The sequence below is a fragment of the Oryctolagus cuniculus genome, chromosome 15 (genome assembly GCF_051225735.1).
Source record: "Oryctolagus cuniculus isolate XC-2025 breed Fujian yellow rabbit chromosome 15, ASM5122573v1, whole genome shotgun sequence".
In the NCBI taxonomy this organism is placed as follows: domain Eukaryota; kingdom Metazoa; phylum Chordata; class Mammalia; order Lagomorpha; family Leporidae; genus Oryctolagus; species Oryctolagus cuniculus.
The window spans coordinates 70,477,820-70,498,398 of record NC_142881.1 but is presented as its reverse complement, the minus strand read 5'-3'; the positions used below and the strand labels follow the sequence as shown (position 1 = coordinate 70,498,398).

The 20,579-nt window shown below is 50.2% G+C and overlaps 1 protein-coding gene and 1 long non-coding RNA gene across 3 annotated transcripts in view; one reads left to right on the top strand and one right to left on the bottom strand.

Annotated features, from left to right (window-relative positions):
* The window catches only part of LOC138845397 (uncharacterized), a 40,092-nt gene extending 27,366 nt beyond the window's left edge, over positions 1-12,726 (top strand). The window contains exons 2-3 of the long non-coding RNA XR_016221031.1: positions 3,018-3,121; positions 9,795-12,726. This is a non-coding gene — a long non-coding RNA (uncharacterized LOC138845397). The remainder of the gene's footprint in view (positions 1-3,017; positions 3,122-9,794) is intronic.
* On the bottom strand, positions 12,546-20,174 carry LOC138845394 (uncharacterized). 2 transcript variants are annotated; one of them, XM_089313537.1, is made up of 4 exons: positions 19,705-20,174; positions 15,238-15,416; positions 13,836-14,120; positions 12,546-13,766 (listed from the first exon to the last, which is right to left on the bottom strand). In XM_089313537.1, the coding sequence occupies exons 1-4, from the start codon at positions 19,781-19,783 to the stop codon at positions 12,933-12,935; spliced, it is 1,377 nt and encodes a 458-aa protein (XP_089169663.1). In that variant the 5' UTR covers positions 19,784-20,174; the 3' UTR covers positions 12,546-12,932. The 2 variants fall into 2 exon arrangements, with proteins under 2 accessions (XP_089169663.1, XP_089169662.1); XM_089313536.1 differs by having other exon boundaries at positions 12,546-14,120; positions 19,705-20,173.
* Between the last annotated feature and the right edge of the window lie 405 nt (positions 20,175-20,579).

The window sequence follows — 20,579 nt, the reverse complement described above, 5'->3', positions numbered from 1 at the left end:
AATGAGTATAAAGTAAACTGAAAATAAATCTTTGTAAAAATTAAGATTGGGACTAGGAGAGGGAGGAGGAAGAAGTGGGAGCGTGGGTGGGAAGGATCACTATGCTCCTAAATCTGTATATATGAAATACATGAAATTTGTATACCTTACATAAAATTAAACTCGTTGCTGGAGGTCAGCCTTACCCTGATACTCAAGCCAGACAAGAACACAACAAGAAACGATAGGTGAATATCTCTGATGAACATAGCTGAAAAATTTTAACATACTGCCAAATCAAAACTGACAGCAATCAAAAAGATCCATCATGGTCAAGTGGTCATAGTTCAAGGATGCCTATATGTGGATGCCAGGGCCACAGGTGGTGGCCCAGCCCACTGAACCCAGCGCCGGCCCCTATTTATCGTTCTTTAAAAAAGATTTATGTATTGGAAAGACAGCGTTACAGAGAGCGACGCTTGGAAAGGATGTCCCCTACAGATAGTGACCAGGCCAAGACAGGGCTGGCCGGGCCACCACCTGTGCTTGGCGAGCCCGGGGCCCTCCTCCCTCCCCGTGGGCTGGGCGGAGCTGCCGCCCAGGTCCGCCCCTGCTGGCCCCGCGTCCACCACACTAGTAGCGCAGCTGGCCGCGACACCAAGAACGGAGCTGCAGCGATGGCGATGATGGCAGGCAACGCGGCCTGCTTCCAGAGGGGCAGTCTGTTCTGGTTCGCGGTCCTCACGCTCTCCTTTGGCTACTGCATGGTAGGGGTCTCGGAGTTGGGACAACAGCCTGCAGCCAGCGCTCTGTCATCCAGGCGTCCGCCTCCACTTGGAGGATGGCCGCGCAGGCACAGTTGCTGCTTGGATCCTCCCAGTAGAAAGGAGAGGAGAACACGGAAGGTGGCACAGGCGCAGTCCACTGCCAAGGCTTTTGGCAGGTGTTCCAAGCCCTGCGAAAACAGTTGGCCTGGCTTTCCTCACGTGGGGGCGGGCACGACACCGCACCAGACCACTGAGAGCCATGGTGCTTGCGAACACGAAGGCCGGAAGGGTTGCTACCGCCTACTTCCCTACGGCCAGCCATTGCCCTCGCTGGTCACGGGGCTGGGGCTGGGATACTTTGCGGTGAGGGGCGGGGCGCGGGCGCTGGTGTTTTGGCCCTCCGGGCTGTCGTAGCGCCAGGGGCGCCGTGGGAACGGCGTCGGTGCGCATGCGCACCGTGCGGTTGCCTAGGTTACGAATGCCAGCGGACGCTAAGCCGGGTTTTAGAAGGTTTAGAGTGTTTGAAGCAGGGGGAGTTGCTTGGAAAACGGCGGATAAAGCCAAGGGATGGCTAGGATTTCACTGGTGAGCAAGAACCGGTGTGACAGCAGGAGGACAGCTCTACTGCGGGGAGGAGTGACTTTCGTCTCACTTCCAGGATAAGGAAGGGGAAAGACGCCCGGAAACCGGTTGGGGTAAACCGGTATCATGTAGGAGGAAGGCGAAGCTATTTTGGATCTTTCCCGGGAGATCCTGGAACCTGGACGGGTGTCATTTCCACAGCGGCGTCGCTCTGACCACCTCCGCCCTCCTTTCGCCGTGTGCAGGATGGAGGCATGGGACTCTAGTTTTCCCGAGTGCCCTTTCTGTGCCAGGATCCCGCGACCCTGTTCGAACACACAAGCTGGGAAACTGAAGGTTCGAGTTGGAATTTAGTGGAACTGGCAGATGCCAGCCCCTCTCCACCGCGTGGTTAGGAGGCCGCAGTGATATGTTGTACTTTATTGGAATATTGACTTTAAACAGCATCCTGGGAGAAGTAGTGTTGCCTTTGGTGCAGATCTAAGTGGAGCACTAAACCTTGGAGGGGTTGACAGTGATTCACAGAAAGGCTTGCAACAGAGCCTGAGGAGGAGTTGGTAAGGTCACCACAAAAACCTTACATGAACGAGGAGTTGCTGTTAAACCTTCGCGAGTCTGATTTTCCGAGTGTGTCTGCGTGGTGTGCAAGAGTGGAAGAGCATGATTCTAACTGCGAGATTGAGCCCAAGCCACCGTTTGCAGGACAGAAGCTGGCCAAAGCACGCAGACTCTTACAAGTCTAGGAAATAATGTTTGGGGTGGAATTCATGAAAAATCGGATCCATTCCGGCTGAAAAGCCCATGAGAGTATTTCAGGCATGGAAAGCCAAGACACTCTGGCAAAAAAAAAAAAAAAAAAAGAAACAAAACAGCAACAACAACAACAAACAAAACCTAAATGAAAGATTTCTGTGAGTGAGATCCCAGTGGAAAGAACAGGTCTTCAAAGAAGGAGGTACCTTTCTCTGAAGGGAGGAGAGAACTTCCACTTTGGCTATGACCTTGTCTAAATAAGATAAGAGTCAGTGAACTCAAAAGACTTCCATAGCCTTGGCAACTCATGTCTGGAGCATAGAGAGATTACTGATGCCATAAACAGGAGTGTCACTTTGTAAAGTCAACAACAGGAGTCACTGTGCACTTACTCCTCATGTAGGATCTCTGTCCTTAATGTGCTGTACATTGAGATTTAATGCTATAACAAGTACTCAAACAGTATTTTTCACTTTGTTTCTATGGGGGTGCAAACTGTTGGATTCTTTACTTAATGTATACTAAACTGATCTTCTGTATATAAAGAAAATTGAAAATGAACCTTGATAAGAATGGAAGGGGAGAGGGATCAGGAAAGGGAAGGGTTGCGGGTGGGATGGAAGTCATTGCGGGGGGGAGGGGAGAAGCCAATGTAATCCATAAGCTGTACTTCAGAAATCTATATTCATTAAATAAAAGTTAAAAGAAAAAGAAAAATAGGATCCATTTCACGCGTCCATGGAGCCTGATCATCACCTCGTTTCTTCTGCGTAAGCTTCCATTGGAGCTACTTTTTACAAATAGAGGATGGAGATTCAGGTGCCCTCCTTCAGACCCTCTTTCGCCGGTAGTTAGTTTGGTAGAATCGGTGTTCTTTCCTACCTGCCAGTCTTCAGGTGCCCTAATGGTTTCTCTGTGCCTCTGGTTCTCTTTCAGTGGGCTGTTCTCTGGCCACACAGCATCACTTATGAGAGCCTTGGGCTCCTGGGCTCGTTCACTCAGTCTCTGGTGGACCATCATCACACCCTCCTGCACAACAGGTAAGGAGAGCTGCAGAAATGACACGCTGGTCTCACTGGAGACCTTGAAGGCCTGCAGTTGCCTTTAGGTATTGAAGAGTGGCGCTAGTTCATGTCAGGCAATCTTTCCAGATATCTGTTAGATTTTATCATCAGTCACCCCCTTAAACTAGACTGTTCCCTGCTGCCACTCTAACTGCAGGTGAAACTTCAAGCAGATGCATAGGTAATCCCAGTCACTCTGAGATGTCAGGAAGTCCAGTTGGTAAAGCCATAACCCATAAGCTTTGTTCTAAATCAGATCATCTAGTCTCATCGAGAAGGGGCTGAGGAGCCTGGCTTGGGGAAGAGGGTGCAGTTGGTGCCTTCTCTCTCGTTCTGCTTTTTTCCCTTGTTCCCCAGCAACAGCTGCTTTTGGACCCCTTGGAATGGTGGGAATAGTTAGGGGAAGGTGGGTGTAGTCTTCAGTGGGTGCTGCCTGGGGACCAGGCGTCTGGGAGCTGGGTATGTCGCAGACACAGTGCTGACTGTTTGTCTCTGGGAGGTCCTCAGAGGAATCCTCCTGTGCAGTTCTCTATGGCTGCTGCAGGTGCCTCCTCCAGCCTGCCTCTTGCAGTTCCATCCTTGGCATTTGTGTTTAGGGGAAATCATCCTCTTAGTGAGGTTACCTTTGTGTTGGGCCTCCAGGTCAGATTACCTTTTAACCCTCCCCACCCCCCATATCAAGTGCCCTGCTGCAAGACCTGCAAGGCTCACAGTAAGCAGCCTCCAGTTCTCCCCGTAGGACCTTCTGCAAGTGGGGTCCTCAGGGTATCCCTGTTCCTTTGCTCTCCCTCCGTGCAGGCTGAACCCATCTCTATGCTTTGGAGTGACACAGTCGCCCTTTGCCAGAGGGCAAGGGGATTTCCAGGTGGCTATGTTGAAACTGTTCTCTGGGCTTGAGACTGTGGTAGGAAAGCCCAAGTGTTCTGAGACTCCTTCCCAGTGGCCTCTTGGGCCTCCCTGAGGTCTTAGCCGAGGATGTTTGGCCCAGCCCTGCAGCTTGACAGCTCTTGTGACTGGCATTTGGAGCCTCTAATGAAAACCAAAAGACTGTGTTGTGTTGTACACTTCTTTGAAGGGAGAAGGAGAACAAGCCCAGGGAGGTTGCGTCTCTATTACTGTGTTCCTAAAACCAGTCCTTTAAGGATCTAATGTGTTAGAATGTGCCATAGCTCACTATCAATCAGAATTAATACTCCTTTTGATTTGTGAGATCAATGAAAGAGTAAATAAATTTGAATGCATGAATACATGAAGACATGGTATAAATTTGGAGCTTCCCAAATCCTACTGCCCAGGAATAACTACTTGTAATATTTTGTTGAGTTCCCTTTTGTTTTAATCCATACCTGGTAATTTTCAGTCCAGTCATCATCCTGTAGGAAAGAGTACTTTGTGCTGTTTGTAGATACAGAAATGACCTTGGAGGTGGCAGGAAAGTAACATTTACTAAGCACCTTCCATGTGCCAGTCCCTAAACAGGAGCTCACGGACACAATCAGGCTATAAAATAATCTCTTAAATCCCATGTTTTAAAAATACATACCTTTCTGAATTTCTTTTAACCAGAGATAAGATTGGACTATATGTTTGACTTTATATCTGCTATCATCATACAATTGATGACTATGCCAGTGTTTTGTTTTGCTTTGTTTTGTATTTCATTTTAAAGATTTATTGTATTTATTTGAAAGAGTTGCACAGAGAGAGAAGCAGACACACACACACAGAGAGAGAAGGGTTTTCCATCCTCTGGTTCACTCCCCAGTTGGCTGCAATGGCCAGTACTGCACTGATCCAAAAAAGAACCAGGAGCTTCTTCCGTGTCTCCCATGTGGGTACAGGCCCAAGCACTTGGGCCATCTTCTACTGCTTTCGCAGGCCATAGCAGAGACCTGTATGGGAAGTGGAGCAGCAGGGACACAGCACTGGCCCCGCCATGGTGTTTGTTTTTGTTTTTTTCCACCGTGCCATGTTTTTAAAATAACCTTGAAGGCAGGCACTTGGCCTTGCAGTTAAGATGCTACTTGAGGGACGACACTGTGGTGTAGCAGGTAAAGCCTTCGAGACTTGCAATGCCAGCATCTCATATGGGTGCTGGTTGGAGTCCTGGCTCCTCCACTTCCGATCCAGCTCCCTGCTAATGGTTTGGGAAAGCAGAGGAAGATGGCCCAAGTCCTTGGGCCCCTGCAGCTGTGTGGCAGACATGGAGGAAGCTCCTGGCTCCTGGCTTTGGGTTGGTGTAGCTCCGGCCATTGTGAACATAGAGAGTAAACCAGCAGATGAGGACTTTCTCTCTCTCTCTCTCTCTCTCTCTCTCTCTCTCTCTCTCTGCCTCTCCTCTCTCTGTATAACTCTGATTTTGAAATAAATAAATAAGAATCTTAAAAAAAATAAAAGAAACTCATGCCTTTGTCATGTTCCGGCTGGCTGTTTTTTAGCCTTTCTGCATCAGTTTCCTTCCCCATCAAGGGAGATTAGCCTATTCCTTGTAAGACCTTTAAGAGGATTAAATGAACTACTCCACTGAATGCCCCAGCATAGGGCCAAGCAAAGAAATGTGAGCTTCCCTTCTCCCCCTGTAATGTGTTAGGGAAAACCCTTTTGATTAGGCCTGAGTGTTTGCCCACTTTTCATGTGGTGAAGTTTAATTAAATATTGAAGATATTTAACACTCTGCGTAGGCATCATTTTAGTCAATGAACACCTGTTAGCTATCTGAAAAGGGCTCTAGAGGGCCCTAAATATCAGTAACTTACCAACTATTTGGGGTAATTTACTAACTATTTGCTTGTTCTTGGGGAGGGAGCCAGCTGGGGCCTTGGGGAGGAACCAGGAGGGTTGGGTGATACAGGGAGGCAGCTGGGGGCTCAGGAAAGCCGCTCACTTGCCAGCCGATGGAATGGACATGGTGCTGCAGAAGAGAGAACCAACCCCCTGGAAGGAAGATCCCATCTCCGGGTTTTCCGTCACAAGCTATCCAGATGCGCTGGATCGGTGACAATTCCAACGCCCACCCCGCCCACCAGGACAAGCCCTGGGTCCCAGCTCCACCTGGATCCCCCTTCTCACCCTGGGGGCCCTCTCTGCCATCCTGTCCATCTCGACCAGGAAGGCTGTCTTCCACTGGGCCACACATGACGTGGGTGCAGACGTTGCTCACTGTCCTCTGGGAGTAGGTCCTCATCTCTTCTTCCAGGCATCCCCGGGGCTGGGCACGCAGGAACAGTGAGGTCAGGAGGAGGAGCAGCATGGCCTGGGGAGAAGAACAGAGAGGAAAGGACATGATTTCGGCTCTAGGACATGGTATAGGGCATGGCCCAGCTCCTGAAGGTCAGAAGCAGCCACTCCTTACCCCTGCCCCTTCCTGCTATGGAGCTCAAAGCAGCCAGATGCTCAAAGTGATTTGGAGACAAGATGGGCACACGGTCCAGCCTCGGAGAGCACTGGGACTCTCACATGGGTTGACCACAATGTCCTCGTTCTCACGTCCCCCACGCCATTCTGCTTTTTCTTGGGCACTGCCATTGAAACAGCGGCCAGCATGGAGGGTCCTCACTGAGGCTGTGTGTTCCATCCCCAAGGACCTAGTGAGTGCTCCCTCCAGGCAGGACTTTTGCCTTCTTGGACTCCTTCACCTTGTCTGTAACAGGAGGTGGTTGGCTCAGCTCAGACAGGCAACCTTCTACTCCCTCACTGACTTGCCGCCTTGAGTGGGTTAGCAATGGCAACTCACAGTGTTGGAAAATGAATGGGGGAGGGGGGTGGGGTGGGAGGGAAGGGCACTGTGGCATAGCGGGTAAAGTCTCCGGCTGCAGTGCTGACATCTCATATGGCAGCTGGTTCAAGTCTCAGATACTCCACTTCTGATCCAGCTCTCTGCTGTGGTCTGGAAAAGAAGTGGAAGATGGCCCAAGTCCATGGGCCCCTGCACCCATGCAGGAGGCCCAGAAGAAGCTCCTGACTTCGGGTCGTCACAGCTCTGGCTGTTGCGTCCATCTGGGAAGTGAACCAGCAGATGAAAAACCTCTCTCTTTGTCTCGGCCTCTACCTCTCTGGAACTCTGCCTTTCAATTAAGGAAGGAAGGAGGGAGGGAGGGAGGGAGAGAGGAAGGAAAGAAGGAAGATGAACCAGGGTTCTCAATGCCTAGTGACGTCTGACTGAGCTCAGTCTGCAAGTGCAGCAGCATATGCCAGGCGATTTGCCAGTTCTGAACCAGAGGTGGCCCCCAAGCAGAAGAAAGCCCCCGAGGGAACCCAGGGCACGTTTTCACCCAAGTTTCACCCACCAAGTTAGCAGCTGCAGAGACTCAGCCCCTCAGCTCTTCCCAGTGTACCTGAGAGGGCTGGAAGAGGGGACTTATGAGGGAAGGTGATACACCAGGTGGCCCTGGCCAGGGGAAAGGGCCTGTGGGACGTATGAGCAACTACCAAACAGGACATCCAGTTACCACCTGACAGGAGATGGTAACAGAGCACGGGGTAAGCGCAGGACCCGGGCCACTCTCTGCATCTGGGTGTCTTCCTGCCAAAGAGAGAAACCGTGAAGTAATGAGGGTGGAAGTGGGAGTCTCAGAGGCTGGACACAGAGCCAAAGGGAGCCCTGCAAAGACAAAAGGGTCAGCAGGCCAGCTCGGTCAATGTCAGGAGAGGGGCTACCTGGCCAGAGGGCCCCTCTCCAACAGCTGATAATGCGCCGTGTAGGCGAACCCTGTAACTCACAAGCATCTTGCGCTGTTGAATTTGCCACCTCCTCAGGTGCCCCACAAGCCTCTAGAAACACTAAGCTGAGCTCACAGGCTTGCACTCGTCCTGGTAGAGCCTTCCTGATCACCCAGGGGCCGACCCAGGCCAGAACGAGGGCAATGTCCCCTGTCCCACAGCTGCGTCAACTCTGGGACCCTGAGACTGATTTGGGGGAAAAATGAAAGCAATAGACATTTTCACACCAGCTCAAGACGGCTCAGAAATGCCATCACCCATTGCTGAAGGAAGGATCCAGACACAGGCAGGCTCAGAGGTCTCAGACCTGAGATTCAGATGGACAAGGCAGCCACAGCCCCTCAACCCATGCAGGGTTCACTTTAAGCTAAGCCTCCAGAGTAAGATTTTATAGGAAAAAAAGGACACCTCTGGACACATGGTTGGAAAACCAGAGTCCTAATTCATTAAGAATCATTTTAAGTCAAGTCTAGAGGCCAAGAGAGAAGCATCGGGATGGGTGTCGAACCCAAGCCTGTGAATGCCGGATCTGTTTCTCCTCCACTTCTCTTTCTGAAGAAACCAGGAGCAGACAAGGAGCCAAGAGAGAAGGTGGAATTGCACTGCCCACCTGAGGCTTCCATGCAAGAGCATCTAAGAGAGGGTGTCCCATCCTACTCACCCACCGCACCCCCGTTCAGCAAGCCAGTGCCCTTCCGGTTCCAGGCAGCTTAGTGGAGGGCAGACGGGCACCTCCCCACCCCGTGTGCCCCCACCTCCCAAACCCAACTACAAGACCAGAAGAGCTGCAGACCCTCCTCCCTTCAACTCCGGCATGGAACACTGTCCAGACGGCCACAGGATATTCATAGGCCACAGGGAAAAGAAAACGAGACACTCACAGGCTGCTGCCTCTGGGGTCCCAGGAGCTCCAGACAAACTGGTCCTGGCTTGGCAGGTGCGCACTCTTTATGCCTGTCCTGTAAGCTGAGCTGCCAGGCCCTGGTCTTCTGAGAACTCCCTTCAAGAAGTAGAGAAGTTTTCTTCCTTGTTGACTCACTCCCTCTTACCCCCAACTGTGTGCTAAAAACCTGATGCTGATAAACGGAACACTTCCCACATCATCACGTTAGGGTGATTCCCATCTGCACCCCACTGAGGCCCTGGGAGCCCAAAACAACCCCCTCAGTGTCCGAATTTTAGAGATGCCCAGGAATCTGAGGTCCTGTCATTACTGAGTTGCACAACGACCTAGAGTGACTTCAAAAAAGAAACTCACATCTGCAGATCTCAAGAGCCAGGGCCTGCCGTGTGCAATTTCCTTCTCCATCTCAACAGCCCGGATTGTGAAAGAGCTGCTTGGCATATCCGGGCAGGGGTGAGGCAGGTGCAGGAGCTGCAGAAGCAGCAGCCTTGGGCGGGAGTGGGAGGGAGTGACTCGTGGAGCTGCCACCTGTCCCTCTTTGGCAACCTGCTCCAGGCCTCAGAGAGCCCCCGTTTTCCTCTTGTGAGAGTGACTTCACAAGCAGGCCTTGACCTTGCCTTTGTTCAGACTTGTATTTTCCACTTCCTCCCCTGGTGTCTGCCTTGTGCGTTGAGATAAATTAGGACCCCTGAGCTGTGAACACTCTTGTCACAGACCTGCGCGAGGGAGCTATTAACTTACAGGGTCTGGGGGGTAGTGGTCCACCCTCTGCCACTGCTGTCATCTTTGCTCCTGTCTCAAGTCTTGTGACTTGATCTTTTGCATCAGTTTTGCCTAATTTTGCATGCAAGCAGACCTATTTCTCCAATATCCTCCCTTGACCAACCACAGGTGCTGCTCACTTGCTCCTGCCTTTGGATACTCCTGGTAGCATCTCCTTGCATAATGTTAAATCTACAATGTCACATTTCCCAGACTGGCAAAGAAAGGTGGTTTTAAAAAATATTTATTCTCTTTTTTTGAAAGGCAGAGTTACAACAGTGGCAGAGACAGAGGAAAATCTTCCATCCACTGGCTCATTCCCCAAATGGCAGCAATGACCGGTGCTGGGCCAGGCTGAAGCCAAGAGCCAGGAGCTTCTTCCAGGTCTCCCACAAGGATGCAGGGGCACTCCTCTGCTGTTTTCTCAGGCGTATTAGGAGGGAGCGGGATCAGAAGTGGAGCAGCTGGGACTCAAACCCAGGGTCCACTCTGGCACACGGCTCAGGTGGGGTGGCCTTGAGGATGGGTGGCCGTGGCCAAGTCTTCTCAGGAACCACTTTCCACTGGAGGACCAGGAGCTGAGCCCTGAGGTGGCCCCACAGGCGTCCATGCCCGATGCTTCGATGGGGCTCAGTGTGACTTTGGGACATTGTAGGGAGGGCATGCAAAGAGGAAGATGTGCCCCCCACCCCCACCCAGACTCTCCTGTGGGTCTGGATCACACAGTCTGTGTTGAGGAAAGCATCATCATGTCTGTGGCAGCTGTGAATCCACTGTGGTGGCGATTGGACAACCAGGCTCACCAAGTTAAGAGGGACCTCGGTGGAGATGGAGCACTTAAAAATACCTTCGAAATGTCCTCTAGGAGTTGATTTTGACCACATCTCACCTGAGTCAATGAATAATGCATTTCTAAGGTACACTGTGTCCACCTGAAAATTCTGCAGTACAACCACCGGCCAGCAGAGGTCGCAGAGGAGCATGCAAAGACCTTAAAGGGGAGGCACAGAGCTGAGCAGGGACTGCCCCAACCCCTTAGCAGGCTCCCCATTGCAGCTGCCCAGACAGACGTCACCCTGCTGTTCCTCATTCTGGCTCCCTGCTGGAAGTATTGCACTGTGCCGCACTGCACAATGGGCCCCTTGGAGCCTCCACACACCAGACAGAGTGAAGGTCTGTAGTAGCCAGACGCAAAGTCCCAGTTCCCACCAGAAACAATTCTTGGGCTTTTCTCTGCACAGTTTCAGATGCAAGGTGCTAGGGCCAGAGACTCAGTGCCTGCTGCCTCAGGTTGTCACTGGGTGGTGCCTGACAACTCAAGTGACCAGGACAGGACCTGACACACTTGCACACTTCCGGTCCCCAGTCCTGCTTTGAAAGAGGTCGCAGGAAATGACTGGCTGGCTTTCCAGGGTTCTGTGCATAAGGAGCAACTGTGTATTGAGAAGGCCCCAAACTACAGGACAAATATGGCCGCATGCCCACCCCTCCAGCTTGGAGTGGACACCTCTCATCAAGTCCTAGAGCAGCTCCCCTGCCCCTCCATATATCAGACAAAAGGGGTTCATTTGCCTGGGGAGTCAACAAATGATTGGTCTCCCACGACAATTCAAAGGAGAGCTTTATTGTGCCAAAGAGACTGGGAAAGTACAGCTCCCTAAAACTACTGCCTCTGTGAGAAGCCATTTTTGAGGGATTGTAGAGTGAGGGCGTGGCTGGGATAGAGGAAAAAGAGAAGCAAGAGGGCCCTACCTGCTCAAGCAACCCACAGCAGCACACATCGTGTGTTCAAAACCCAACTCCTGCTGGGCTCTTGCAGCTCTCCTTGCTGTGAGGCCCAATCCCTGGGGGTGCAGCATTGCAAGATCACTCTTCTTGGAATATTCTTGGGAAAACAAGCCAAGAGAATAAATTGTTAGATGCTGTGCCCCTGCCCATGCCCCTGCCTGTTGTCTAAATCCTACTGTCTGAGTTACAGAATTTTTTTAAAGCTGTATTTATTTGAAAGGCAGAATGACAGAGAGACAGACAGGCAGACAGAGTCTTCCATCCACTGGTTCACTCCCCCAAAAGGCCGCAACAGCTGGAGCTATACCAGGAGGAGGAGCTTCTTTCGGGTCTCACACATAGGTGTAGGGGCCCAAGGACTTGGACCATCTTCCACGACTCTCCCAGGTGCATTAGCTGGGAGCTAGATCAGAAGTGGAACAGTTGAGACTTGAACTGGCAACCATATAGGATGGCGGCTTTACCCGCTGCACCAGAGCACCAGCACCTGTAGAGATCTTTTTTTTTAATATTTATTTTTTATTTGAAAGTCAGAGTTTCACAGAGAGAGAGAGAGAGAGAGAGAGAGAGGACTTCCATCTGGTGGTTCACTCCCCAGTTGGCTGCAATGGCCTGAACTGTGCTGATCCAAAGCTGGGAGGCAGGAGTTTCTTCTGGGTCTGCCACACAGGTGCAGGGGCTCAAGGACAAGGGCCATCTTCTGCTTTCCCAGGCCATAGCAGAGAGCTGGATTGGAAGCAGAGCACCAGGTTTCATACCGGTGCCCATATGGGATGCCAGTGCTCAGGCCAGAGTGTTAACCCGCTGTGCCACAGTGCCGGCCTGGGAAGTAATGTTTTTTCACAGTTCCCTACTGGGAGGCAGCAACATACACTGCTCAAGACCAGGGACCGCACCCATGGTGAAATTTAAAGGACTCCATGCAATCTGGGTTTTTCTCCAAACTTTTCTTCCAAGGGACAAATAGCTGGCAATAAAACACCAAGATTAGAAGATGCGAGTCTAAAACTTGAAAATGACACATTTTACATACACAAATACTCTAGGAATGAAAGCCCTAATGGTACTTCAGATGATTTATAGCAGTAAATTTAAAACCCTAGATGAAATGGAATTAGTATTAGCAAACATAATCACAAATTTCACTCAAGGAGAAATGATAGTTTTCTAATCACCTATAATGAGATCAGGAGGCAAAATCTCCCTCTAATGAATCTATCAGAGCCGTCATTGTAAAATCCAAACGTTTAATGAAGGGCTAAGTGCAGTGTTGTACAAAATTATAGAAAATAGTAAGAAAGGTAGCCTAATTGACTCCTTTAATCCTAGTTTAACGTGACACAACCCCCTACAATAACTACCAGTACAAAATGTCCTTCAAGAATATAAATGCCAACATGATAGAAAATACGTCCACAACCCTAACCAGCCACACACACAAAGGATGTACACTATGAGCTAGTTCCTTTCTTTCAAGAACCTTCGACTCCCAGGTACACAATTGTAGTATGACAGCCATCTGCTGACTCAAAAGCCCAACGCCATTTCCTGCAGCCACATTTCTAGTCCCAGAAGTTGGCACCGGTGTGTTCCTCTTTCAAAATGTCCTGGATTTCAGAACTGGGCATCTCGGGCACCACCTTGCTGCGTATCTTGCTCGTGAGGTTCTGTTGGAGAACTGAGTACCCGCAGAGCTGTGCTCAACACCTGCAAGAACATGAGCTCTCCATCACCTTGACGATCTCCAGGCTGCTGCTGGGACAGAGGAAAAGGCACCCTGTTCTCTGCGCTGTTGTGATTCTGCTGCATTGGAAACTGGTCCTGGGAGGACAGCTCCTGCCAGTAATCCGGAGGCTGCTGGGGCTGCTGAGGGTGTGTTCCCCAGCCATTCTGCTGCCATTCTTCACATGGTGGGTAACGAAAAGAGCTCTGCTCCTGCAGCTGTTGCATTGCTCCCTGAGCACTGGGAACACCGGGTAGCAGGGAAGGCCAATCAGGCTGCATGACCCTCATCTCTGACCTGGAACTCCCAAAATACGGTGCGTATGAAAAAGAATGAATAAACCTTGCTCCTGGAATGCCACGGGGAAAAGATCCACCTCCTACGTTCCCTTGATTCTCCAGAGCATAGCTTGGTGCCTCTTGAGCACCTCGAACCCCAGAATCCCAGGAGCCATAGAGCGGGCTGGAAACCTCCCATGTGGGTGGAGTGGAGCAGACAGCTCCGCCCAGCAGGGCCGCCTGGGCAGCGTTGGGAGACCAATCCTGGGCACGTGGAGTGGAGTAGACAGCTCTGCCCAGCACAGCTGCCTGGGCAGCGTTGGGAGACCACTCCTGGGCACATGGAACGGTGTAGACAGCTCCTCCCAGCACAGCTACCTGGGCAGCGTTGGGAGACCACTCCTGGGCATGTGGAGTGGGGTAGACAGCTCCGTCCAGCACAGCCACCTGGCCAGCGTTGGGAGACCACTCCTGGGCTCGTGGAGTGGTGTAGACAGCTCCACCCAGCACAGCCACCTGGGCAGTGTTGGGAGACCACACGTGGGCACATGGAGTGGTGTAGACAGCTCCACCCAGCACAGCTGCCTGGGCAAAGTTGGGAGACCACACCTGGGCACGTGGAGTGGCGTAGACAGCTCCACCCAGCACAGCCACCTGGGTAGTGTTGGGAAACCGCTCCTGGGAATTCTGCAGTCTTACACCTGGGGGACCTTGGACAGGGAGTGCATATGGCATCCTGGCTTCAAGCACTTTGCGTCTCTTCTTGGCTGCTAGTCTGGCTCTTTTATTTTGGAACCAGTTCTAAAAAAGAAACAAAACAGAAATTACTTTCGAGTCTATATATTCGCCAATGTAGGAGAATTTTGTAGTTCATCTTAGGATCAGCGTCATCACTGATTTCCTTCGTGACCTTGAGTAAGACATGCAAAATGCAAGCACGCTTTCCAGGGGCTTCCTGTGTTATTATATTTATAATACGAGAATGCATTTATAGTAAATATGATATGTAAATGTATATATAAATATACGTTTATAATAATTAAAATCGTAATTGTGCACAATTCTGGATTCCCATCTGCCTTCACAGGAGGCACGGGCCCTTATGTATGAGCAAATCCCTACTTTTCCAAATCTTCTACCAACCTATTTGCACCCTCTGCATTTAGACGTGAAGCAGCTGTTCTCAAAATATGTTCCCTTAGCTTGCTTATTTTACTCCAACTGCTTTTCCAGAATGAATTCCTAATTCAACGTATTCTAAATCGTATTCTAAATGTCATTTTCTTCAAAGGCCATACCCAAAACAAACAAGCGTCTGCCATAACTTAGCGGTATTACTTTATACCTTACCCTAAGTGTTTTGTGGAACCTCTACTCTACTTTTTCTCCTTTGTAAAGTGAGAGTAATTGGGGCCAGTGCTGTGGCATAGGAGGTAAAACCGCCACCTGCAGAGCCGGCATTCCATATGGACACCAGTTCAAGTCCTGGCTGCTCCACTTCTGATCCACCTCTCAACTATGGCCTGGGAAAGCAGTGAGATGGCCCAAGTGCTTGGGCCCCTGTACCCACATGAGAGACCCAGAAGAAGCTCCTGGCTGCTGACTTCGAATCAACATAGCTCCGGCCGTTGAGGCCAGGTGGGGAGTGAACCAGCAGATGGGAGACCTTGCTCTCTCTCTCTGCCTCTCCTTCCCTCTCTCTGTGTAACTCTGATTTTCAAATAAATAAATCTGTTTCAAAAATAACACATAACATGCTTTAATATAGTCACATCCACAATGACATGAAGAAGAAATGGGACCAAATGTCAACGCTGTCTTATGTGATGAAATGCTGTTATACTTTTTCATAATTAGTTGCTTTTTTATTATTGTCCACAAAGACATATTCATGTAAATACCTACGTAGTTTATGTACCTCAATTGTGTAAAACGAACAATGGAGTTTTTTGACCAGTTCCTCCTTGGTCATAAAGTCAGGATAAGGACTCTCTGCAAATGATTGATTCAGTATGTGCAGTTCCTCAGGTGTAAATTGATGGCGTGCTTTTCCTTTTCTTCTTCCATGTTGTGTTTCTATGTTGTCATGACCATCTCCTGAAAAATACAGAGAGAGAAAACATGAGAATATTAGCAAGATCCAGAAAAACAAAAGACCTCTGTGATAGAATAAAATTTTAGAAAGGTGATACCTTCCCTCTTACCTAGTCATAATAAAATGAATAATGGACTGTGGGCATATCTTTTGAAACTTATGGTGAGAAGATGATAGTATTTAGGTCATAAAGGTAACAGGAGTGAAGAAGGTTTTCTTTAGTGAAAATTGATATACTACAAAGACAGAGATGGTGGGAAAACACTCAGCCACACTAGTAATTGAGGTAATGCAAATAAACCAGCTGACAACAATCTGGTAAACAATAATTTAAATATATGGGGGCAAAGTGCGAAAGGACTGAAACAGATTGACGAGGATAGGTCTGGTACCCCTATTGCTTGTTATCACTGCGTGGGCTTTTTTGCTCAATGGAATGAAGTCGAAAGTGGCCATACCCTCCACTGTGTCAATCAACTAAATGGCGCTAGAAGATTTAACACCAAGTCCCCAGGTCATATCCTTCACCCATGTCAGACATTCCAGTGGGAGGAAAGCACTGAGGGTCTAAACCTGTCCTCTGGTGTGTGCTCATCTCCCGGATGCTGGAAGGGGAGCAGACCTTATGGACAAACCAACGTTGGCACAGTTCTCTACTGCAGAGGCCACCAGAAGAACTGACACGAGGCAATCCTGTTTTTCTTAAATCAGAATTTAAGTGAAAAAACTTACAAGGACTGCAAACCAAATTAACAACCTTCATATGTCTGCTTCAAAGGGTATAACCTAGCTGCCGGGGGTTGGGGTGCAGTATGTTAAGTTACCCCTGAGGACATCAGCATCCCATATGAGCAATGATTTGAGTCCATCTGCTCTACCAGTCCAGCCCCCGCTGAAGCCCCTGGGAAAGCAGTGGAAAACTGGCCAAGTGCTTGTGTCCCCACCACCCATGTGGGAGACCCAGATGGAGTTCCATGCTCCTGGCTTCTGCCTGGCCCAGCCCTGGCCATTGCAGCCATTTGGGGAGTGAACCAGAGGATGGCAGTTCTCTGTGTGTCTCTCTCTCTCTGTCACTCTGTCTTTTAAATAAATCTTTTTAAAAAGGTCAATCTGAACATACTATAGACTACCTAAGGCAAAACCGGAGACACTTCATCACAGAAACTGTGACATTCAAAATATAGTGTGGACATCGCTAATGAGCAGGTGTGGAGAGAGACAGAGAGGGAGAGAGGGAGAGAGGGGGAGAGGGAGGGGGCAGGGGAATGAAGAAGGAGAGATAAGGAGATGGGGAGAGAGGGAGAGACAAAAAGGGAGAGGGGGGAGAGGGAGAGAGGGAGAGAGAAGGGGGGAGAGCGAGAGCAGAGCTGAGGAAAGGGTCAGAAAGTCAGCCACCAAACCTCCAAATACACAAACCCCGAAAGCCCCTTGCTGTTCTCCTCGACTCCCCTTCCTTCAGCTTTCTCTAGCCTCTGCTCCCAGAGCACACCTGCACACCTGCACACCGAGTAGCTACCAGAGCAGGACTGTGGGGGACAGCATGACAGAGAGGTGCCAGTAAGAAGTGCTGGATTGGGCTGGCACTGTGGAGTAGCAGGTAAAGCTGCTGCCTGCAGTGCTGGCATCCCATATGGGCACCGGTTCAAGTCCCAGCTGCTCCACTTCTGATCCAGCTCTCTGCCACAGCCTGGGAAAGCAGATGATGGCCCAAGTCCTTGGGCCCCTGCACCCACATGGGAGATCTGGAAAGAGCTCCTGGTCAGGTTGGCACAGCTCTGGTCATTGCAGCCATCTGGGGAGTGAACAAGCAGATGGAAGGACCTTCACCCTATTTTCTTTCTCTCCCTCTCTCTCTGTCTGCCTCTCTGTAATTCTGCCTTTTAAAAATAAAATAAACCTTCAAATAAAATTTTAAGAAGTATCTTAAGCATTTGGCAGTGAAATGGAGCTATGTGTATTTTTTAAAAATATTTATTTATTTATTTGAAAGAGTTACACAGAGAGAGGAGAAGCAGAGAGAGAGAGAGGTCTTCCATCCAATGCTTCACTCCCCAATTGGCTGCAATGCCTGAGCTGTGCTGATCCGAAGCCAGGAGCCTGGAGCTTCTTCCAGGTCTCCCACGTGGGTGCAGGGGCCCAAGGACTTGGGCCATCTTCCACTGCTTTCCCAGGCCATAGCAGAGAGCTGGATTGGACGTGGAGCAGCCAGTTCTCAAAATGGCACCCATATGGGATACTGGTGCTTCAGGGGAGGGCGTTAACCCACTGTGCCACAGCGCCAGCCCCCCCAAAATTTTCAAAAATTGTTATAGTGCTAGGGCCCGAGGCTCACTTGACTAATCCTCCACCTGCAGCGCCGGCACCCCAGGTTCTAGTCCCGGTTGGGGCACCGGATTCTGTCTCCATTACCCCTCTTCCAGTCCAGCTCTCTGCTGTGGCTCGGTAAGGCAGTGAAGGATGGGCCAAGTGCTTGGGCCCTGCACCCACATGGGAGACCAGGAGGAAGCACCTGGCTTCGGATTGCAACAGCGCGCCGGCCGCAGCGCCCATTTTGGGGGTGAACCAACGGAAAAGGAAGACCATTCTTTCTGTTTCTCTCTCACTGTCTAACTCTGCCTGTCCAGAAAAAAACTTATACATTCAGGGCTGGTGTTGTTTCATGGCAAGTTAAGCCTCTGCCTCCAGTCCAGCATCCCATATGCTGTCAGTTGAAGTCCCAGTTGCTCCACTTGCCATCCAGCTCCCTGCTAAAGCCCTGGGAAAGCAGCAGAGGATGACCCGAGTGCTTGGGCCCCTGCACCCATGTGGGAGGCTGGGAAGAAGATCCTGGCTTTGGCCTGGCCCAGCCCTGGCCATTTGCTGCCAACTGGGGAGTGAACCAGTAGATGGAAGATCCCTCTCTCTATCTCTCTGTAACTATGCCTTCCAAATGAATATAAATAAATGTTTTTAAACATATTGATTATATGAATAATTGGTGTAAAGCATTTTGTATAAACCCAAATTCAAACAGAGAACACACTGTTGGTTGGAACTCTTTCCTTCAGAACAGGCAAAGAGGGGATAAGAGCGCTTTCTGCTCCCAGCAAAACCTCCCTGGGGAGCATCTATCGCTGAGGTGCTCCAGGGTATCTGGTCCCTACCCCCAGCCCGGCCACTCACTAGAACTCCACAGGAAAAGTTCCCAGTATTTCTGACCAGCAATTTGTATACCTTTAACACACATTTTAAAAATACACTGGTTGTTGTTTTGTTTGAAATCAAATTTGTTTGTTTAAATAAAATCTCAGCAGTAAAACTGGCAGCTGAGCCCACAATCTTCACCTGGGAGGCCCCTCCCTCCCCTGTGGTCCAGAGCAGCTTCTGGAAGGGCTTCACACCCTAAGGGCACCATTGTTCTGGGGCCTTGGATTTTGCCTCCAGGACAGAGTGAGGAGCTGAGAGGGCTCCCCCTCCACCATGGGCACTTTCCAAGGATTTTCTGAAGACCTCCTAGAGCTGGGAGGCCTCTGAGAGTTGATTGAGATGTCACACTCAAAAGCTGCAAGACAGACTGGCGCTGACCCAGGACTTCTCTCACCCAGTGCTTGTTTAGAGAAAGAAGTCAGGGCCAGAATCCAAGACTTCAGAACTCCAGCATTTATATTATTTTATTTTATTTTTTGACAAGCAGAGTTACTCAGTGAGAGAGAGAGACAGAGAGAGAGAGAGAGAGCGTGAGCGAGAAAGGTCTTCCATCTGTTGCTTCACTACCCAAATGGCCACAACGGCCAGCGCTGCCTGAGAATCTAACTCGGCTCCTATAGAAGAAGTCCTCAGAGAAATGAATATCATGAAACACCTATTCTTGGTTTCAAAGGTTTTTTTTTGCCCCAAAACATTTCTGAATTCCACTTTTCCACCGACACTGTGAAGTTCCCTGCTCCAGCATTATATGACCAGTGCTGTTTCCTCCCCCTACCCTTCCCATATTTCCCCACACCTCCCACCCCTTCATTCTGAAGGGAACCCAAGACACTGTTCTACCTAAACTACTTCCAGGTACATCTTTAAAATGCAGAAAACTTTTTAAGGCAACCCCAAGTTGGGTTAATTTTTTAGCACCTGAGCCTTTGGGAAATCCTACCCCCTGCATTCAGCCATTCGGTTGCCAGAGACAGTGACACCTGTGACACTAGTGGCCCCTGGACCACGAGCCTGCACTTCTGAAAGACGAAAGCTCAAACCCCCACAGAACACCAGGACAGAAAGAACCCAGCCTTGCTGACAAAGCCGCACATGGAAACTCACCATTGGAAGCCATGTCTGGGAGCCCTCCTGAGACACTCTTCCTGGTTAGTGAAGTGAGGGCTACTGGCACAGCATTCATTTAATATAAACCTGAGATGGCCACCCTAGGCACGTCTTAGACCCAGCCCTTCTCCAGCCCCTGCCACACCCTACACACAGCTCCCCCTAGGCACAACTGGCTTTCCAGAATCTCCATTTTTAAATCCTAGCTTCCATTCACTGAACACCCATGGGAACTAATTTTCTCATTTAGCCCTGGCCAGGCCCCAGGTGATCTGCATCACTGACAGCACTGATAACTGAGCGTTTGGAGGCTGCTGAGGCCAGAGACTCACAGCGAATGAGGACGTTAAAGAATATAAGACTGCAGGCATTGTGGCAAAGCTTGTTAAGCTGCCACGTAGGATGCCCCCAGCCCATAGCAGAGTGTGGGTTCCAGTCCCAGTTACTCTGCTCCCAATCCGGCTTCACACCAAAGTAGCCAGGGAACCAGCAGGTGATGGCTCAGGTGCATGGGCCCTATAGCCTACACTGGGAGACCTGGATGCATTTCTAGGTTCCTGGCTTCAGCCTGACCCAGCTTTGGCTGTTGTAGACATTTGGGGAGTGAACCAGCAAACAGAAGGTTTCTCTCTCTCTTGCTCTCTCTCACTCAGCCTCTCAGGTACACAAAAATAAATGGTTTTCAGAAGTCAGCATAAGGGGCCAGCATTAAGGTATAGTGGGTATGGCAGCATCCCACACGGGTGCTGGCTCATGTCCTGGCTGCTGCACTTCCCATGCAGCTCCCTGCTAATGGCTTGGGAAAGCAGTGGAAGATGGCCCAAGGGCTTGGGACCCTGCCACCCACATGGGAGACTCAGAAGAAGCTCTAG